This window comes from Chelonoidis abingdonii, chromosome 21 (assembly GCF_003597395.2).
Source record: "Chelonoidis abingdonii isolate Lonesome George chromosome 21, CheloAbing_2.0, whole genome shotgun sequence".
NCBI classification, from domain to species: Eukaryota; Metazoa; Chordata; order Testudines; family Testudinidae; genus Chelonoidis; species Chelonoidis abingdonii.
Genome location: NC_133789.1, coordinates 3115687 through 3135236, shown reverse-complemented (window position 1 = coordinate 3135236; position 19550 = coordinate 3115687). Strand labels below are relative to the sequence as shown.

General features: G+C 61.4%; 2 protein-coding genes across 2 annotated transcripts in view; one reads left to right on the top strand and one right to left on the bottom strand.

Moving 5' to 3' along the window:
* THRA (thyroid hormone receptor alpha) overlaps positions 1-5012 on the top strand; it is a 12704-nt gene extending 7692 nt beyond the window's left edge. Inside the window, exon 6 of the mRNA XM_075059807.1 lies at positions 4908-5012. Coding sequence (XP_074915908.1) covers positions 4908-5012 — 105 coding nt within the window. The remainder of the gene's footprint in view (positions 1-4907) is intronic.
* A 2823-nt stretch (positions 5013-7835) lies between these two features.
* NR1D1 (nuclear receptor subfamily 1 group D member 1) lies at positions 7836-19550 on the bottom strand. Its single transcript, XM_032788935.2, has 8 exons — positions 18984-19550; positions 13076-13405; positions 12625-12713; positions 11428-11572; positions 10273-10898; positions 9270-9455; positions 8572-8782; positions 7836-8252 (listed from the first exon to the last, which is right to left on the bottom strand). The coding sequence occupies exons 1-8, from the start codon at positions 19447-19449 to the stop codon at positions 8053-8055; spliced, it is 2253 nt and encodes a 750-aa protein (XP_032644826.1). The 5' UTR covers positions 19450-19550; the 3' UTR covers positions 7836-8052.

Sequence of the window (19550 nt, the reverse complement as noted above, 5' to 3'; positions counted from 1 at the left end):
TGGGGGGGGGAGGGGCAACACTTTTCGAAAACCACACAAAACATGAACTTTTGGGGGGGGGTGCAGGAGCTGGATTTGGAGTAGCGAGGGAGGATAAGTGGAACCTGGATGTCCTTTCCTCTGAACCCCTCAGTTATGGGGATGCTGGGGGGGTGGATACATAGCCCTGGTTTCAACCCAACTGCAGGAAGAACCCCCCCACTCATAGAATTCTCCGTCCCATCACCTCCCTGGCACTGGGCTCAGCTGGCACCTGATGGCTCCCCCCAAATAAACCTCTCTCGTTCCATGGACGTTAGGAATTTTGTTTGTTTGCACAGGACAGTCCCAGACGTCAGAGCGTTTGTTTCCTTTATTATTTCCTTAGGTGGTTTTGTTTTTGTTCTTTTTAGCATTTATTCCCTCCCTGAGAGGCTAAAATATTAACTAACTGCACTTTGAGAAGAGAAAAGCTATTAAATTATTAGTGGAGAGAACCCAGGCACAGGGAGAGGGGGTGAGGTTAGAGGAGAGGTTCGGGCCATGGAGCTAAGCATGAATGACAAATGCACTTTTTTTTATTAAAAGACGAAACTCCAGCGGGAAGTCGCTGATTAGATTCCCAGGGGTGCCTCGATTTCCCATCGAACTACAGGGCGCAAAGCCAGGGTGCCAGCTGACCCCCATGCCAGGGTTGCAGGATAGGACCACCGGAGAATGTCAGCTCCCTGCTACACTGGAGAATCGGGGCTCCGAGGTTGGGCTGTCAGGTCGCTTGCCCTCTCCCCGCCTCCCTTCCCACCCCAAGAACCCGCCACTTCGGCCCATCTACCTCTTAGGCTGGATGAGGCGGGCAGGTCTGTCCTGACACCCCAACCCCCCCAGCACACCCGCCTCTCCCCCAGTGCAGGCACCTGCCGAGGGCCGTAGTTCCAACACTTTCCCGAAGGCGAGGCAGCAGTGGGCAAGGGAGAGAGGCTCCAGCCCGCAAGGGTTGGGGGCTGTGCTGAGAGGGGGCAGGGGGAAGATAAGAGCTGGTCGAAAACATTGGATCTAAACTGGCTCTCGCGGGACAGTTTGGTTTTCCACGCAGAGTCTGCTCCCCGCGGAAAGTTTTGATCCTTTGTTGACATAACAAACACCAGAAAACCGAAAGAGCTGAATTCAAAAGGTGTCTCCTGGGAGTTGTGGTTGGGGGGCCTTGAGCTCCCATTCATCTCTATGGGATGGACTCTGTGGTTGGACTCTCTCTCCCATGATGCACCATGGGCAGAGGCTCCCATGGGGCACCCCCTGCCCAAGGAAAGTCATTGTGGGATGGAGTCCAGCCCAAGAAACCAGCTCCAAAGGAGAATGGGAGCATGAGACATCTGAACTACAACTCCCATCAGGCAGTGCGGTGCCATTTTGAATGGAAATATTTTGGTTTTTAATATTTTGCCAAAAAGCTGTAGTTTTCTTTGGGGAAACTGCCTATTTTCCAACCTACTCTGCCTGGGCGGCTCCAGATGTTCCCTGCCCTTGCCCCTCCAGTGGCCTATCTGTCTCTGATACCCCCAGGGCGGGGAACATCTGCTCTGGTCACGTGCCCCCAGGAGAACCCCTCGCGCAGCAAGGAGCCAGGGAGGACCATGTGCTGAGCCCCACCCATGCCGCTCCCCATGGGGCCCACACTTTTAATGGGCATGCGCTTTCCACAGGACGGCCCCCTCCCTGCCACCGCTCACTGCACTAACCCCGTCAGTCGTCTGCTCAGTACTGGCCTGCAGCGTGCGCTGTCCTATCCCCCGGCTATGCCGTCCCAGCCTGCGCTGCCATCCCAGAGCCTAGCTCGCCTCACCACCTCAGAGCCTTGATTCTCCACGAGGCAGGGGGCATTGGGGAGCCCTGGAACATGGCACTTATTGGGCACAGGGGCCCAGAGTGCGAGCTGACGTGTTTGCCCTTTCTAGGCATGGGGGGGAGCTAGGGACAGGCCAAGCCGGGGCAGCTGTGTTGTACGGGGCCCAGGGTCTCTTTATGGTTGTCTACCCACCCTGATCCCTCTCCCAGCCGCTGCCCCGATTCCTCCAACAGCCAGGGCCCCGTGATCACCAGGGTGGGGTGTGCACACTCCCTGCTGCGCCCAGGGATCCCCCTCGCCCACCATCACCCCTCACGGCCCCAGCCCAGGGCCCACCCACACTGGGAAAGCACGAGCCATAGGAGGCACGTCACACCCCTGCAGCAGGCGTGTTTCAACCCGGCTCAGCCCCGGGGAGCCACCCACGCGTGTCTGATCACGGCTTAGCCAGGCCCGCGTGTTTAACCCTGCGTTGGCCGACGCAGCTTCCCCAGCGCGGGCGAGTTCACGGCACCGCCGTTTGGGGGCTAGACCTGAGGCAATGGAATAACCTACCCTGCCCACCCCCACAGCCTGACAGCAGCCATGGGAAGGGCGCCAGCACCACCCATCCTTAAAGCTGAACCAGCAGAACTGAGCCTCAGCCGAGAGCGAAGCGGTGCTTGTAGCAAGGAGCTGCCTGTCCCTCTGCACTTAGCCAGCCCGTGGGCTGCGGCCCACCTGGCTCCTCCCTTTCTGCTCCTTTTCTTTCCTTGGAGGGGGAAACAATCGTAAAAGAATTTAAACCGCCAGGGAGCAGATCTAAGGCCCAAAGGGTGTCAGACTTTCTGGACTTTTCAATTTCACTCCTTGTGCGGAGAAGCTGCACTCCCTTACCCCTGCCTGTAGGAGGCACTTACTGGTAGTCAGCCACGCTTTGACACCCGCACACATGCCCCCCCGTTTCCCCAGCTGTCTGTCAGCAAACCCCCAGCCGATGATGTGCGCCGGGTATTTGTATGTATCCATCTACATCAATATCCAGTGGGGGGAGTTAGTTTTTAAGCTTTTTCTTACTCGGTTTAGAGCGTGAATTTTCTTTTTCTTACCTCAGTCGAGAGGCCAACGGGGATAGGGGGCGGGGGATCGGCTTATTCTGAATGTACCGTTTAAGGTTCAGGTCCGGGTGAGGAGAGCCACTGCAGGGTTAACGCCGCTCCGATTTAAGCTAATATATATATATATATATATATATATAAAATTATATATATAAATTTTTTTAATTAAAAAAAATCTTTTTACGGGTTATTTTAAAAAAAAAAAAACAAACACAAACCTTTTGTGGTTGGTTTGGTCGGATAGCGCTTGGCTGATGTCATGCTTGGGGTGCTGGACAGGAGCCCAGCCACCGCCATGACCCCGGACTTGGTGGGCGTAGGCTGAGGAGCCGTCCCGTTAGCGTTGTGACCAGGGCACCAGAGCCAGCGGCAGCCATGGAAGGAGTTGATTCGGGGGGGGGGCAGTTTGGAGCCCCCTTTGGTATTAGCCTCGCCTGTTGCAGTATATTCCCGGAGCAACCTGTGTTTGGGAGAGATAGAGACGCAAGGGCCCGGCACCCACAAAGGGCCCAGGTTTTCAAACAATCTGAGCACCCAACACGCACCCAGTGTCACGGGCTCCGTGGGGAACCTGGGCCCAGGTGTGGGTGCCGCCTGCTTGGAGCTGTGGCCTATTCTGTAAATATAGGAAGGAGCATGTTTCCCCGGCTTTCTGTAATCTGTCCCGCCTTCCCCTGGGTGTGTGAGCTGCAGCGTCTTGGCTCATTACTCAGCATTGCCAGCTCTCCTCCCACTGGGTGATGCTTTTTGTAAAGCCCCAGCTCTCAGAGTCATGGGGTTGGGGGAAACTTCAGCTTTCATTTAAAAACAAAAAAAAAGATTTTTCTCTCTGGTGGTTGCCGAGAAAGGCTAGAAACCAGGAAGCGAGTGCGGCTTGGAGGGCAAGGAAAAGGGACCCAAATTGGATGAGTTAATAAAACAGCTCCTATTTGAATGCTTGGGGCTGGCAATTGGCTTCAGAACCCGGCAGTCTCTTCCCCGCCTGTCAGTCTCCAGCTCAGCACCGAGCGGCTGGCGCAAGGCTGGTGACAGGCGCAGCATCTTCACCTGTTCCTGGTCTGGGCCAGAGGAAGGGGGCTAAAAATGGGTCAAGTCAGGGCTAGTTTTGATTTCTGCAAACCCCAGGCGAAAGGCTGGTTCTGATCCAAACCCCTCCAGCGTTGGGGAGGTAGTTCTGATTCTGGGGCCTCCCTATAAACCCATGGAGAAGTTGAGACTCCTGCAAGCTCTCCTGCCCCTCCCAGGCCCCCCACTCCCCCGTTCAAGATTCAGTCAGCGAGCTCTGCTTGTTCCCCAGCACTGATGGCAGGAATGCTGTGGGGTAGTGCTTAGGAGTGGGTGTTTGAGGGGGACAGATAGTGACTGTTCCCCCACCCCACTGTCCCCCCGTGACACACAGCCCAGCGTGGGTGCTGCTCCGCCGTCCCTGCCGCCCCGTGCCCCTTCCCCTGCCACACTCTGCAGCCGCTTGCTCCATGCAGGTTCCAGCATTGGGCATGTCAGTTCAGTGACAACGGGGCTGCTGATTGCGGGGTGTGTGTGTGTGTGACCTCGTCTCCTTGCACTGTTGGTGCACAATGTCTTAAGCTCCTAGGAAAACTGTGAAGTCCCCACCCTGAGGAAACACGCTGCCTTGCTTACCTCAGCTCTGCTGAGCAGCTCGTCTAGGAAATAGGGTTTGGGGGAGCGGGGAGGATCAGGAATGTTCAGCCTCCCCTGCCCCCACCGTCCTGCCGGTTGTTTTGGTCTCTGAGCATGGGGAGGGGAGGAGGCTCCAGGAGTGTCTGCAAGGTGACCAGGTCCCTGGCCGGGGGCTGTGCCAGCTGCCAGGGCCTTCAGCCAAGCCTGATGCCCAAACACTAATGCACAGAGCTGGAGGGGCCTGGCTGCCCACAGGTAGCTGTCGAGGGAGGCTCTAAATTTGGCCCACCCTGTCCCTCCCCCGGTATGAGACCCCCACAGCCAGCCCCTTCCCCCACTCCTGCTAGCCTGGCATAGGCCTGGGGCTCCCTGTGCCCACGAGCGAAGCAGGTTGCACGGTTCTGGCCAGCTTCTGCGGCCTGACCCTGGTGGAGGTGGTGCCGAAGGCCTAGGGGACAGGGGGAGCCCGTGTCCCCACTGCTCAGGGAAACAGTGTCCAGACCCTGAGGGGGGCAAAGGGCAGGGCCTTGACAGGTCCTGCTTAGGGTAGTGGAAGGGCTGGGCCGCTGGCCTGGTCCCCATTGCAAACCATGTGTGTGCGCACGTGCCTGTTTGCACATGTGGTGTGCATCTTTGCACTTGTGCCCATTTGTGCAAATACACGTGCATCTGTGAGTCTGTGTGTGCAAGCATGAGTGCATGTGTGCGCCCAGGTCTGGACACGTGTGTCTGATTGCACATGCATCTGACCGCTAACCTGACACACTCGCTGCTCTGCGCCATTTCTTCTCTTCTCATTGCAACTTTCCCAGCCGGGTGCCCCGTCGGCTGCCCCAGCCCATCCACCCCTCAGCCACCCGCCGCAGCCTGCTCCCCTTGGCCAGTGAGCGTCGCTCTCCTTGGGGCTTGGGTGTGCGAGGCTGGCAGGTGTGAGCAAGCGTGTGTATGCACCAGGGGGTGCTGCATGCTGTTGGGTTAGTGCTACACCTACATATCCCTGCACCCCCGCTGAGACCCCCCCCAGCCCCAGGGCTCAGGCAGCAAAGCTCCTTGGGGGTGCAGAGAGGACAATCATGCCCCCATGCTCCCCCCCCCCCTCAGGAGCTGTGCTTCAGCCCCACAGCTAGCCAGCCTGGGAGGGGGGCTTGGCCTGGGGGGTACACCAGCTAAAACCACCCCTACCCCCACAACCTCCCCTCTTCCCACCATTTCAAAGGGGCAGAGAGTCTGCAGGAGCCATCAGACAAATCCATTCCTGGGGGGGGCCTCCAGGCCACCCCCCCCCAATAATTGCTTGGAGGGGGCCTCAGACATGTTGGGGGGGGGGGCAGGGGGCTTGTCTTGTGTAAAATGCCCCCCAGCAGTGGGGGCCGCGACTTCACTCCTGGGGGACGGGTTCAGTGTCAGCTGCCTGCGCGCGCGCACACACACCGGGCACACACACGTGGACAATGGGGCCCCACCCTTGTGTTACACCCCAGGTTTGTGGCTGGGGTCCATGCTGCCCCCTGCTGGCTGTGGCCATGTCCGGCTGCTCCCCCCGGGACGGCTCCGTTTCATATCTGTTGGTCTCCGTTGCAGTTGCACGTCCAGTGATGCTATCTATCTCCCCCTGTCTCTGCTCCCAGAGGCCCCCCCAGCCCAGCTCCCCCATTGGGCAGGCTGTGGTATGGCCCCCACCCCCCCCAGCTCCCTGCCGGAGGCAGCCTGTGCCCCCCCCCACCCCCCCAGTGTTTGGTCACCAAGAAACATAGCCTCCCAAGCTCTGGCCCTGGTACCTTCCTCACGCCCCATCCCCCCCCCGTAGCACTGCGGGGGGAATTGGGAGCAAGCTTCAAAATCCAGTCCCAATCTCTAGAGACCAGTGAGTTTGCTTGGATTCTGCTGGGGGGGGGTCCTTCCCTACTGTGTCCAGTCATCGAGGGGGGCCTCCCCCCCACCCCATGTACTATGCATTGTGGCTCTCGCAGCTGCGGCAGCGTGGAAGGACAGTGGCAGGAGTTACTGAATGTATGTCGGCGTATGGGTCTCTGTGCATTGGGGGGACGGGGGCTGGGGGGGGCAGGGAGGTGAGACCACCCTCCTTACCCTCCCCCGTGCTCCCCATGCCCCACGAGGGAGGGGGCTGGGCGGCAGAGAGCTGCTGCTGTACATGACAATCACAGTGTCTGTGACGTGCGATTTTAGACCCTTTGTGTTTTTGGTCAGGATTTTAAAGAAAGATATTTTTATGGTAATTGTTGCTGGTCTATTTTACTATATATTTATGTAATAAATATACGATGAAAAACAACCACCCCCACCCCCACCGCCCCGCTGGCCTCTGATTTCTGTGTCCAGCCGCGAGGGCAGGGGTGGGCACCCCTCACTGCAGGAGGCTGCAGACTTTGGGGTGAGAGCTGAGGGGCAGGGCAGTGGGGCACCCCCCGCCATCCCCCAGGGGATATCTGAGCCAGGGGGCGGGGTGGGGGGTGGCGTTTCTAGCCTGGTGCTATGAGTTGTGTGGTGGTAACTGCAGCTTGCCCTGAGGGCAGCAGGCACCTGGCAAAACAGGCCTGCGCTGCTGGGGCAGGGGCGCATCTGCACATTTAAAACAACACTTTGGTCCTGGGCTGCCCTGACGCAGTGACTGCAGTTCTGCCTTTGACTGCGGGGATGGACACACACATACCCGAGGGCGCAGCCAGATCCCCTCCCTCCGTGAATCTGCACCCCCCTGGGATCAGCCACTTGCATCTGAGGAAACCAGGGCCCAGGCTGAATCTAGAGTCCTCCCCAGCACGGGGCGTGAGTTGGGTCCGGGAGGGTGTAGGCAGGATAACCTGTCCCTGCAGCCAGTGAGCCCCATGCCCTGGGGGACAGGAAGGGTGGCTCGGGCGCTCTGCAGCAGCCAGCCACGTGCCCTGGGCTGGCATTCAAGGTGCTGAAGCCGACAGCTGGGGCAAGGCCAGTCACTAGGCTGGAGTTGCTGCAGGGCCTGGCCCCCCAAGGAGCTCCCCAGCTCGGCAAGCGACTGGAACAGAGCCCAGGCCTCCCAGCTCCTGCTCCACTCGGCTCTGGCCACTGGCCCTCCCAGCTGCGGCTAGAGCCCATGAGCCCTTGGGGGCTCCCCACACAAGCCGTGCCACCCACGTGTCCTCTCCCTGTAGAAAGCAGAACCCAGGCATCCAGCTCCCCCCTCCCCCTTAGCACTGAGCAGCAGGCAGGGTGCCCTCGCCCTAGGGCAGGAGCAGGGGGCCCGGCTCACTCAGGAAGGGACGGTCCAGGCCAAGGCGTTGGTTTCAATATATTATTTCCCGTGTGGCTCAGACGGAGCTGGGCTCTAGCCCTCCACGGGGGGCAGCAGCGATAGAGAACACGACTCCAATATACACAGATCACTATTTACAGGGGGGCTGCCCCAGGGGCTCTGTCCTGGCTGAATCAGCAACAGCCTAAGAGTCTGGTGGGTTTCTCTGCGGAGGGTCCCGGGGCGGGGGGCCGGGGGGAGCCCTACTGGGCGTCGATGCGGAAGGACAGCAGCTTCTCCGAATGCATGTTGTTCAGGGTGCGCAGGTCGGGCAGCTTGAGCAGCAGCTTGGTGAAGCGTGAGGTCTCCGTGGGGTGGTTCTTGAGGATCAGCGCGCGCAGGGCACGGATCAGGGTCTCCTGCAGCTGCTCCACTGACGCTGTGTTCTCCATGCCAGAGCGGTCTGTCCAGCGGGGCAGGGGAAACATACTGTGAGCCGAGGGAGAACACCAGCAGCCCACAGCCCAGCTTCCCCGGCGCACCAGATCCCTGCCTCCCCTGCCGCGCCAGATCCCTGCCCCAGATCCCTGCCTCCCCTGCCACGCCAGATCTCTGCCCCAGATCCCTGCCTCCCCTGATCTCCAGCCTGAGATCGCAGCCTCCTGGCACCATTCAGATCTCTGCTTCCAGATCCTGCTCCCCCAGCAGCAGGCAGCAGAGGCCCGGGCCGCATGCCACCTCCCCCCCCCGCCCTGTGGCTCAGCCGGGGGCTCGTGACCCACCTGCAGAGACCAGCACAACAGCGGTGAAGAGGCCCATCTCCTCCTCAGTGAGCTCCAAGGAGCCAAGCTTCTCGCTGAACTCGAACATGGAGCTGAGCAGGTCCCCCATGCCCATCCCCCACAGCTCCCCCAGGCTGTAGGTCGTGCGGCTCATGAACATCACCGTCTGCTCCTTCACATTGAACAGGGGGGCGAACCTCACCATCAGCACCTGGCGCAGGGAGACGAGAGCGGTGATGGCCTGGCCCATGCACCCTGCCAGCCATGGGGCTCCCGACTGCCAGCCAAGCAGGGCCACGGACCAGGCACCTGCGAGCGGAGGGGGCAGGAACCAAGGGCACGGCTGCCATGGCCTGGCACAGACCCGGCACGGCAGTGCTGCCCTCCTGGGGGGCCAGATGGGTGGCCACGGGGAACGAAGGCCCAGTGGGGATGAGGGTCCCATTACAGGAGATTGGGTGGGGGGAAGACGGAGGGAGCAGCTCTTGGCCAGTAACCGGCTTTGGGGCCGGCCCCAAGGCTGTAGTTCCATGGGCAGCTTTGAAACAGGCTTCCCCCAATTGCGCCCCTGCAGCCGAGCCACTGCTAACGACCACAGGGCAATACCCCCAAGGGGGCTGGCGGCACCGAGGGGCCCCTGTGAACTGAGCGCTGCCAGTGAGGGCAGCTGGCAGGAGAAGCGAAGGCCCTGGACCTACCTCAAAGGTGCCAGCTTTGAGCAGGGCCACTTGGTCGTGCTGCGACAGGTCCTTGAAGCCTGGTATGTGCTTGGCAAACTCCACCACCTCCCGGACGGCGGGCGTGAAGCTCAACGAGAAATCCTCCCAGATCTCCTGGACAGTGTGGCCGCTCCTGCCGTGCGGGTGCGCATTCATGGGGCATGCCTGGGGGGGGGAGCAACCTCAGATATGGAGCGAGAGGGCTGGTCCCCAGCCCCAGACAGCCCCATTCCTTGTACCGGGGCCACTGCACCAGATCCCAGCCTCCCTGACTGCACCAGATCCCAGCAACTGGGACCCAGCCTCCCTGACTGCACCAGATCCCTGCACCAGGTCCATTTCCTCGACTGCATCAGATCCCTGCACCAGATCCCAGCAACTGGGACCCAGCCTCCCTGACTGCACCAGATCCATTTCCTCAACTGCACCAGATCCCAGCAACTGGGACCCAACCTCCCTGACTGCACTAGATCCATTTCCTCAACTGTACCAGATCCCAGCAACTGGGACCCAACCTCCCTGACTGCACCAGATCTATTTCCTCAACTGCACCAGATCCCCGCACCAGACCCCAACCTCCCTCACTGCACCAGATCCATTTCCTCAACTGCACCAGATCCCAGCAACTGGGATCCAACCTCCCTGACTGCACCAGATCCATTTCCTCAACTGCACCAGATCCCTGCACCAGAACCCAGCCTCCCTGACTGCACCAGATCCCAGCTGCTGGGACCCAGCAGGAGCCAATCCCTGCACAACTCCTCCCCCTCTTAAAGAGAGAAAAATCAGTGACTCTAGGGCCTAAATGCCACATCCCCTTCTGCCCCCCACCAAGGCCACCTCAGCTCTGCCCTGCGACAGGACGGCTCTGATGTTCTGGCCTCAGAGACAAGACAATTACTAGTGATTAGAGGCTAAAAATACCCTGAGGCGTCAGGGGGGCTCCCAGCTGGAAATACCCGCGTGGGACTCTGGCACTCACCAGCAGGATGTCCTTAGTGCCCCTTTGCCATGGGCAGCCCTGGCCTGCCGGGGTCTCGGCCTCCTGGGCCAAGGAGGGGTAGCCGGTGGGGCAGAGCCGGTGGCTGTTCATGTTGTTCTGGTTGCAGGCACTGGGGGAGCTGGAGTGCCAGGCGGGGAAGCGGGAGGCGTCGGGATGGGGCAGGTTGTTGTTGTTGTGGCGATAGAGGCTGTTGCCCTGGTAGCCGTTGGCACAGCGGTGGTTCTCCCAGTTGAGGGTGTTGTTGTCGCATGGCCGTGGCAGCGCCGTGTCCAGCTTGTCATGGGCGTAGATGAAGATCTCCCTGTGCGCCTTGGTCACCTGCGAGATGACGTCCTCCATGGCCTCCGTGGGGCTGGGGGAGCGGGGGGGCGTCAGCTGCTGGGGGAACTGGGAGAAGCAGGGCTGCTGCTGCGGCAGGGAGCCGGGGAGCTGCTGCTGGGGCTGATGGCACGACAGCGGGTTGGCAGGCTGGGGGTGCCCCAGCGGGGAGCCCTCCAGCGGGCACTGCCCACTCAGCTGGTTGTTGGCCATGTTATTCATAGCACTCTGCATCTCCGCCAGCATCCGCTGCTTCTCACGCTTGGGGATGCGCCCGAAGCGCACGGCTGCAGAAATGGGGGACGGGGGGATTAGCATCCAGCAGGGGGCGGAGCAGAGCCTGACCCGGGGAGCCCAGACACCAGCACATGCCCCCCACTCTCTGCAGCTGCGCTGAGCGACCAGGCCCCTCCAGACCACCATGCACCCCACGGCAGCAGGGCAAGCTGATCTCCCCAATCCACCCCCCCTTGCAGCCACTGACACACGCCCTGGCCCAACTCAATGTCCGTGGGGACAGCCACATGCCCCGTAAAACAGGGGAATCAACAGTGACCTCCTGGCTGACAGCACGGGCCCTTTGAAGCAGGGATTTCATGGACGTGCAGCACCTGGTGCAACAGGGCCCCGATCCCTGACCGCAGCCTCTCCGGCACCACGAATAAAGGGGTGTGGAAGATGTGTGATTTGAACAGTGTGTAGAAGCCAGACACTGCTATGGACATGCTATTATGGAAGGGGGAGGGGAGGACACCACAGTGCCGGGGAGAGCCTGCCCTGCTCCCCCCAACTCCCCCATGCTGAGTGGGAACTCACCGTCCCGGGACATGCCGACCGACAGACATTTCTTGAAGCGGCACTGCTGGCACCGGTTCCGGTTGATCCGGATGATGGAGCAGTTCTCGTTTTTCAGGCACTTTTTGTACTGGATGTTTTGCTGAATGCTGCGTCGGAAGAAACCCTGAGACAGAAAGAGAGACAGAGAGAGAGACGGGGTGAGCCGGGGGAAGGCAGAGCCAGGCAATCTCACGCAGCAAGGAAGGCGGACAACAGAAAAGGTTGTGAGATGCAAGGCCTCGCCTCCGTGATGGAGCTCTGCCCTGGGGGCTGCCACATGCTCCTCCACACTGACCTGCCACCAGGGTTCGTATTTGGGAAATTGTTTGCGGCCAGCAGAAATGACAAAGCTCAAGGAAAAAAAAAATCCAGACAATTGTTTCCTTCAGCTGAAGCTACCTTCAGTGCCAGGCTTACTATGAACAAGTCAAGTGCTGCCCAGTCGCCAGAGCCCTGCCTAGAATTCCTGAGAAGCCGCCGATTCCATCCCACGCCCCCCGGTCATCATCTTGACCCAAGAACAATGATCGTTCGGGGTTGAACACTGGCATGCTCCAGCAGTGAACATTTCTGTTCAGTCGCAGATGTTGGCGAGTTACGCAGGAGCCAACAACAGGCTCGTTCTCCCACAACAGCGCCAAAACCCCCCAACGTTCTGGGAGAAAGCAAGCGCCTGACCCCAAATATCCAACACGGGCTGTTTTCTGGGCCCCGCCGAGAACAGGGGGGAGAGAAGGGGAAGGAGACGATGAAGCCAAGTTTGAAGGGAGGTGACGGAAGTTCGAGGATAGAAATAACCAACGATAAATCCCATGAAAGGCCAGTGACTGGACATTTTCACAAGTGGCTTGTGACTATAAGGCATCTCCAGTCAGGCTCCCAAAGAGGCCAGATGGTCTTGTGAAATCCCGCCCACTTCAGGGCCCCTGAAATCATTAGCCATTTGGGAATAGTTAGGCCTCATCTGGGGAGGTGTGACAATGCCAACCGTGCCCGAGTCCCTTGGCTGGCTGGAGGGGCAGACGGGGGTGGTGATACATTAACAAGGTGCTAGGGCACTGGTCCCACTCCCTCCCCAGATTGAGCCACTCGGGCTGGAACAGCAGGAGCCCCCAGCAGCGCTTCTGGCCCCTGTTGCCACAGCTCTCCCTGCCCTGTCCCATCCCGCCCCCTTACCTTGCAGCCCTCGCAGGCATGGACCCCATAGTGGAAGCCTGAGGCGACATCTCCACACACTTTGCAAAGCAGAACCATCCCGTTCAGCTCTGGGAGGGGAAAGAGACACCCAGGTGAGGGGCTGCAGCACCCAGCCCTGTCCAGGAGCCAGCCCTGGGGGCAGCAAGGATGTCTCTCTTCCTGCATGGCAGGCAGCTGTCCTGGTGCCAGTGTAGCTGCTGTGCCCACCGCTGCTCAGACGGGGGCGCTCTCGTGTGGGCATGGCATCCCCAGCAGGTATGGGCCAGCCATGCTGGGGAGGACATGGGGTCCGGGGAGGACCCACCGCAAGGCCAGGCTGAGTTCCAGCCAGGGATGGAGGGCACCACAGGTACCCCAGTGCCCAGCCACAGCTACCCCCACCATTCCCAGTCTCCCCACGCCCAGTGCCCACCCCACCTCCAGCACTCACTGGTGATGTTGCTGGTGGTCTTGCTGGGAGAGATGCGCCTCCCATCGTCCATGGCGACCTGCAGGCCCCCAGGGGAGTTCCCGGAGGAGCCGTACGAGGAGGAGGAAGAGGATGACGAGGAAGGAGAGCCATCCTCCCGCGAGCCCTGCAGCCCAGCGCTGTAGGGCCGCGAGTCGTGGGTCAGGGAGCCAGTGGGCGAGGGCGGGAAGTAGGAGGGGAAGGCCTGCGAGCTGGACTGGAAGCTGCCGTTGGAGCTGTCGCTGCACAGGGAGACGGGGCTCGTGCGGCTGGGCGAGGAGCCGCTGGAGCCGATGTAGCTGATGACGCCGCCTGGGGAGAGAGAGAGAGAAGCTGAGATCAGGGCAATGCCACCCCCTCGAGGTGGGTGCTGGGGGGGCATCCCCAGATGAGACGGCTCGGGGGGCGGGGGGAGGAATGGGACACGAGGCCTTTCCCATCTAGGGGGCACCAGCTTCAGTGCAGCCCAGCTGTGACCAAACACTGCTCCCACCCAACGGCTGTGCGGTGGCCCATGCATGAAATGAGTTTGGCAGGTCTCTGGGACAGGTAATCACAGCACAGCAAGGGGAGGGCCAGATTTCTATGCCCCTGTCTGTGCTACCCCTGCTCTGGGCCTGCCTTCCCCCTCCGAGGGGGCCAGGCCCCAGACATAACACCCCTCCTGTCTCTCCCACACACACCCATGGAGAAAGTCAGGCATGGAGAGGCCACGGAATCTGGCCCCTGGAGCGAGCCAATGGCAGATAAAGCCCAGCTGGCCTCAGGGCCAGCCCTCCTTCCCAGGAGATTGGGGATTTCGCAGACAGCCTGCCAGGGTGCCCCAGGGTGGCTGAGACAGGCCCCGACGGTGCTTGGGCGAGGGGCACAGTGGGGGGAACCTGGAATCCGTTAGCACCGTGACAGACAGAGCAGCAGGACTGCTGCTGGGGGCACCTGGTCCCCTGCAGGAATCTCTAGTGAGCCTCGACCAGTCTAGTGTTACCGCTCCCCCTTCCCCCCGGGATGCACCCTGGAGCCCTCCCTGGGACAGACGCTCTCTTGACCCCACCCGTCTCTGTGCTAGGGAAGCCCTCCCCCCACCCCAGGTTCTGCCTGCTGGGTCCCTTAGCTGCAGCTCCCCTCTCTGCACTGCGGAGGCTGCAGCGACTGTTGAGCAGCACAGGTAGAAAAACGCAGCATTGCAGCAGGCATGCCAAGGTCAGGCAGCGGCAGCGCGGGTTGGGGGAGCAGCCAGGGGAGATGGGGAGCACCGGAAATGCAGCCCCTCCTCTCAGGGGTTATGCTCCTCAGTCAATAACACGCCTAGAAAAACAGCCCTTGACGTTTCGGCTGGTGGGTGCACGCAGGGGGCTGGACAGAGGGTGGGTGCGTGTCTGAGCGCAGGAGGGGTACGTGGGGCATGCATGGGGGGCTGTATATGCATGGAGTGTGTACGTGTGTGTGTGTGTCCATCTGTCCATCCATGCCCCCACACACACACCTATCCCCCCACCCCCAAAGATCTGGCTACCCTTTCTGGGCCCTTCCAGGCAGCCAGGTTTGCAGGCACCGCCGGTGATTTGCAATTACCCATATCTGTCATGGCTTCCTCCTCCCCCTGCTCCCGCATTTCTTTCCCCTTGGAGCTTTGAAATGCTCCAGCTGCTGCTGACCTACATCTGCGGGCTGGGGAAGGAGGCTTAGCTGGGCCCCCAGCCACACAAGGGAAGGGTTTGAAGCACTGGGGCAGGCAGGTGGCCAAGAGACCAGATCCTGGGCACTGGGAGCTCGGCCAACAGGGCCCTGAGAGGCAGGGATGGGAGCAGGTGTCACAGCCAGCAGCACTGGAGGGGGAGGGGGGGAGAGGGGAGGTTACTGGGGAAAACTCAAACCACTTAAGAGGAAAAAGTGCAGTGCAGTGATAAGGCAGTGGGACTCCATGCCCTGCGTCTGCCAAGCCACAAATACTGTGGAGACCAGGAAGCCTCCTGCAAAAACAGGATCATTGCAAAACTGATCACAAACAAGCAGGGAAGATCACGTGTGTGATCTGCTTTTGCACCAGGTCTCATCCCCGTTGGTCATTATTCCCTCCAGCCCAACAACTGCCGCTCCTGACCCTAGGAACGCAGCCAGGACCCAGGTCTGGATCACTGAACTCTCCTCTCATCCGCCCGGGAAGGCGTACGAGCCACCCACACACGCGGCGTCTGCAAGAGAGAGGCTAATGCCAGGGCTTAAGTCACTAAACGCTCACCGGGGAAACGTTCACTTAACCGCTGTTAAAAGCCCGGAGTGCCAGGTGAGGCCGGCTCTGCCCCTCAGCTGGTGTCAGTGGGTATGAAAGTCAGGGTATGCCAGTCTGCACCCAGCCCAAACCGAGGGAGAAAACTGACTCCTGCCAAGTGCTGAGGCAACAACGCAGCCAGCCCTGCTCCCTACAACACAAGAGGGAAAGAAACTGTGCCCCTAGCTGAGCGCTGTTCCCTGCAGCCCCCAAACACACACTTCTGCACCTTGCTGCTTCTCAGCATGTAGGAAGAGAAGGAGACGCTGGACCAAGGGGGAGACCATATCTCCTGCCAGGATTTTTCCAGTGGGAAAAGAGCTACTAAGAGCTATAAATAGAGAACAAGGGAGGAAAACCAGAGCCCCCTATGAATTGCATTGAGACTCCTCAGCACTGGCTGGCGTTGAAGGAGGGACGAGGTGGTAAAATTACAAATCATTTGGGGTTTTTTTTTAAATGAGGCGTAATCGGGAAGGCTTTGAATTCAACAAGGGAGCAGGGCGGGGTGGGGAATCCCAGCTGAGGCAGAGGGTGCCGTGTATGTGTAGGGACGAGCAATGTCTGCTACGCCAGCTGCCAATCCCTCCTCTCGCTCCAGTCATTCTCAAGCTGCAGCGTCAGCTTTGGTGCATTTGCTTCCTTGTCTTTAAATAGAACAGATTGGGAAACGGAGCTCTGGAAGTAGGTCACAAAACCCCAGCCACTTCCCTCACCACACCCAAAAGCCAGCTCTCCCCAGGCTGCCTCTGGCCTCAGGAAGGGCTCTGCGGATGAGACTAGTACTTGTCCAAAGGGGCATGTGGGAGGCACATCTCGCTGCCCGCCCAGGCTGCAGGACTGCTGAGGATACCAGCCTCCTGCAGATGAGTCAGGAGCACCTCGACACGTGGCCTGCGCTATTATCACACACGCTCTTGGGGCCATGTGTCCCCCCCCCAGGGCACAGCTGGTACACACACCTGCAGCAGGAGCCAGCCTGGTGAGACAGGCTGCCCAGTAGTCAGACGGTCATCGTCCAGGGTGACAAAGTCACCATGGCAACCACTTTGCACTCCAACTTTTATTCAACCCTACTTGTGGGGCAAAACTCCCTCCCGGAGCCTTGTCTGGGGGCAGCACGTGGAGCCTGGCTATAGGGCAGAGCGTAAGGAGCATGCAGGGCTCAGGATCGTAGCCTAGGACTTCAGAGACCCAGGCTCAGTTCCCTGCTCTCCCAGACTCATATGTAACCTTGGGCAAGTCCCTTAACCTCTCTGTGCTGGATCCCATCCCTGTGCTAGGGAAACTAGCCCTGACCGGCCCCCAATCAGCATAACTACAACCAAAAGTGTGGGGCACCCAGAGGCTAGTGATGGGAGCCAGATAACAGAGAGGGGTGTAGTGGTCCATCTAGCCCAGTGCCCTGTCCGCTGACAGTGGCCAACACCATGTGCTTCAGAGGGAATGAACAAAACAGGCAAACATGAAGTGATCCACCCTGTGCTCCGGCAGTCAGAGGCTAGGGACACCCACAGCATGGGGCTGCATCCCTGACTAAACCTGTCCTCCCAGAACTTATTAGTTCTTATTTCAACCCTGGCACAACATCCCAAGGACTCGGCTGGGGGTCCCGCTGGGGGGAGGGAGGCTCAGCCTGGGGGGCAGGGGCTAGGCCAGGGGTCCTGCTGGGGGGGCGCTCAGCCTTGGGGGGGGGCAGGGGCTAGGCAGGATCGCTCAGCTGGGAGGGGGCTCAGAGCCTTTGGGGGGCAGGGCTAGGCAGAGTCCTGTGGCGGGGGGCTCAGCTTTGGGGTGCGGTAGGCCTGGGGGTCCTGCTTGGGGGCTAGCCTCTTCGGGGGCAGGGCTAGGCCAGGGGTCCTGTCTGGGGGGGGTCGCTCTGGGGCAAGGGGCAGGTGTTGGGCCAGCAGGTCCTGTGCGGCAGGGCCAGCCTTGGGGGGCAGGGGCTACGCGCAGGGGTCTGCTTGGGGGGGGCTCGCCTTGGGGGGCACGGGCAAGCGGCTTGGGGGTAGCGTGGAGAGCAGGGGTCCTGCTGGGGGGCGGGCTCAGCCTTGGGGGGGGGCAGCCGGGCTGCGGCGGAGGGTCCTGGCTGGGGGGGCTCAGCCTTGGGGGACAGGGCTAGGCAGGCGGTCCTGCTGGGGCGGGGTCAGCATTTTGGGGGGCAGGGCGGAGCCAGGGGTCCTGCTTGGGGGGGAGCTCAGCTGGGAGCGGGGCAGGGGCTAGGCCAGGGTGTGCCTTGCGGGGGGGGGTCTCAGCCTTGGGGAGGGGCACTAGCCGGCTGGGCTAATGGGGCGCGGCGGGGCTGGCGTGGGGTAAGCCTTGAGGCGGTAGCAGGGGTCTGCCGGGAGGCTCAGCCTGGGAGCTACGAGGCGTGGGGGCGGTGCGCCGAGGGGTCCCCGGGTCGCTCGGACTTCTGGCGCGTCACGTCCCACCTCCACGTGTCCGGGCCGCACGTGGCTCTCCGCCTCTGGCCCTGGCCATCTACGCTTTGCTCCGCCCCGCGCTATTGCCGCCGCGCGTCTGCCACGGCGTGGCGTCACCGCCGCGCGGCTGCTTCCTTTGACTTTTAAAGGGAGGGAGACGCGGCGCCAGCTTCCGTGGACGTATCAGGTGAGCCCACGGGGCGGGCCTTGGCGGGGAGGCGCGCCAATGGAGGGGCGGGGCGGGAGAAAGGGGAGAAAACAGTCCGCCACGTGCAGCCCGGGGAGGGGGACACGTGAGACACGGGAGCCCGAGGGGGGTCGGGGGCTGCAGCCTGGGAGGGTGATAATGGGGGCGGGCGGCTGCAGCCGGGGAGGTGACAGGGGCGCCGGGGCGCTGCAGCCCTGGGAGGGGTGACAAGGGGGGGCCGGATGTCACCCCAAGGAAAAGTGGGGAGCAACTCGCCCCCCTCCACTGGTGTCAGCTGTGGAGCCAGCAGCGGCCACCTGACTCCTTCCGAAGTGGGGGCGATGGGTGACCCCACTGACCCCCTAGCCCCGTCCAGCCAGCACCCCCCGGGCCAGAGCCGGGCATGGGGGGGTCTCCCGTAACACCAGAGTAGCGAGGAAGCCGGAGCTGCTCCCTGCTCGGATTAACTCTTGTCCCAGGCCGGGGGTCGCTGCGCTGCTACCCGTGACTGGGGTCCCAGGGACCGAGCCGGGAGCCCCCTCCTGCCCCCTCCCCGTCCGCATCCCATAAACAGCGTCAGTAGCTTGGGAACCCGAACCCTAAACCCCCTCCCCACCGAGCGGGGGCCCGGGGCTCCCCTCTCAGTCCGCTCCACCCGGAGAGGTCAGACCCAGCCCCTCCCACTCCCCCACTAGAGCAGCTCAAGGGAGCGTGGGAACCCCCACAACTGCGTGCAGAGGGGCTCCCAGCGCCGCCAGCTCCCCACCTCCGGGGGGCCCCAGAGCACTTCGGGGTGGGCAGACCCGGTCCCCACCCCCAACACACCGCACGGGTGGAGGGCTCTGAGCACCGACCAGGACAGAGCAGAGAAGTGGGGGACTCGGGAGCCCTCATCCCCTGCAGGCAGGAGGAACCAGGGGGCTGGCCGGGGCGCCCACCAGCTGCAGGGGGGGAGGATCCAGGGGCATCACCCCCACTTCGGGGGAGAACACGGCAGCCAGAAGGGCAAAGTACCTGTGTTGTTGTTCGAGTCCGGAGCTGCCATCCTTAGGGGCGCGCTGGCCTCCAAGCCTGGCTCAGAAGCTCCCTCCCGGGAGCGGGGAAGCCCCTTGCTGCCCGGCAGAGCCTGCGCTGGGTCGCTGCGCTGCCTCTGCTCAGGGCTGGGGGCGCGGGCAGGACGGGAGCTCTGCGTGCCGCCGCCTCTCCCTCCTCTGCAATATTTTACTCTGCCAGGGCTCCGGCTCCAGCCTCTTTGCCTGGGACCCGCCGCAGCTGCGCAGTCTCCAGCACGCGGCTCCGGAGCATCCACCATGTGATTCCCGGGGAGAGCCTCGTGCCCCAGTGACACACTTTCGGCGAGCAGCGGGCGCGTGAAGCAGGCGGCCAGGGCGCTTGCCCAGCCCGGTGGCTGGCGGGACTTGTAGTTCCCAGGGCCGTGCCCTCGAGCCCTGCGTTGCAGGAGCGTGTGCGGCTGGAGCATGTGAATTCCTGGGCAGTGAGTCCGCGTTCGGCCGCCTCCCGGGAGAGATTAACAGAGGCTGCGACTTCGAAACGTGAGGGCTTAACGCGATGTGCAGAGCT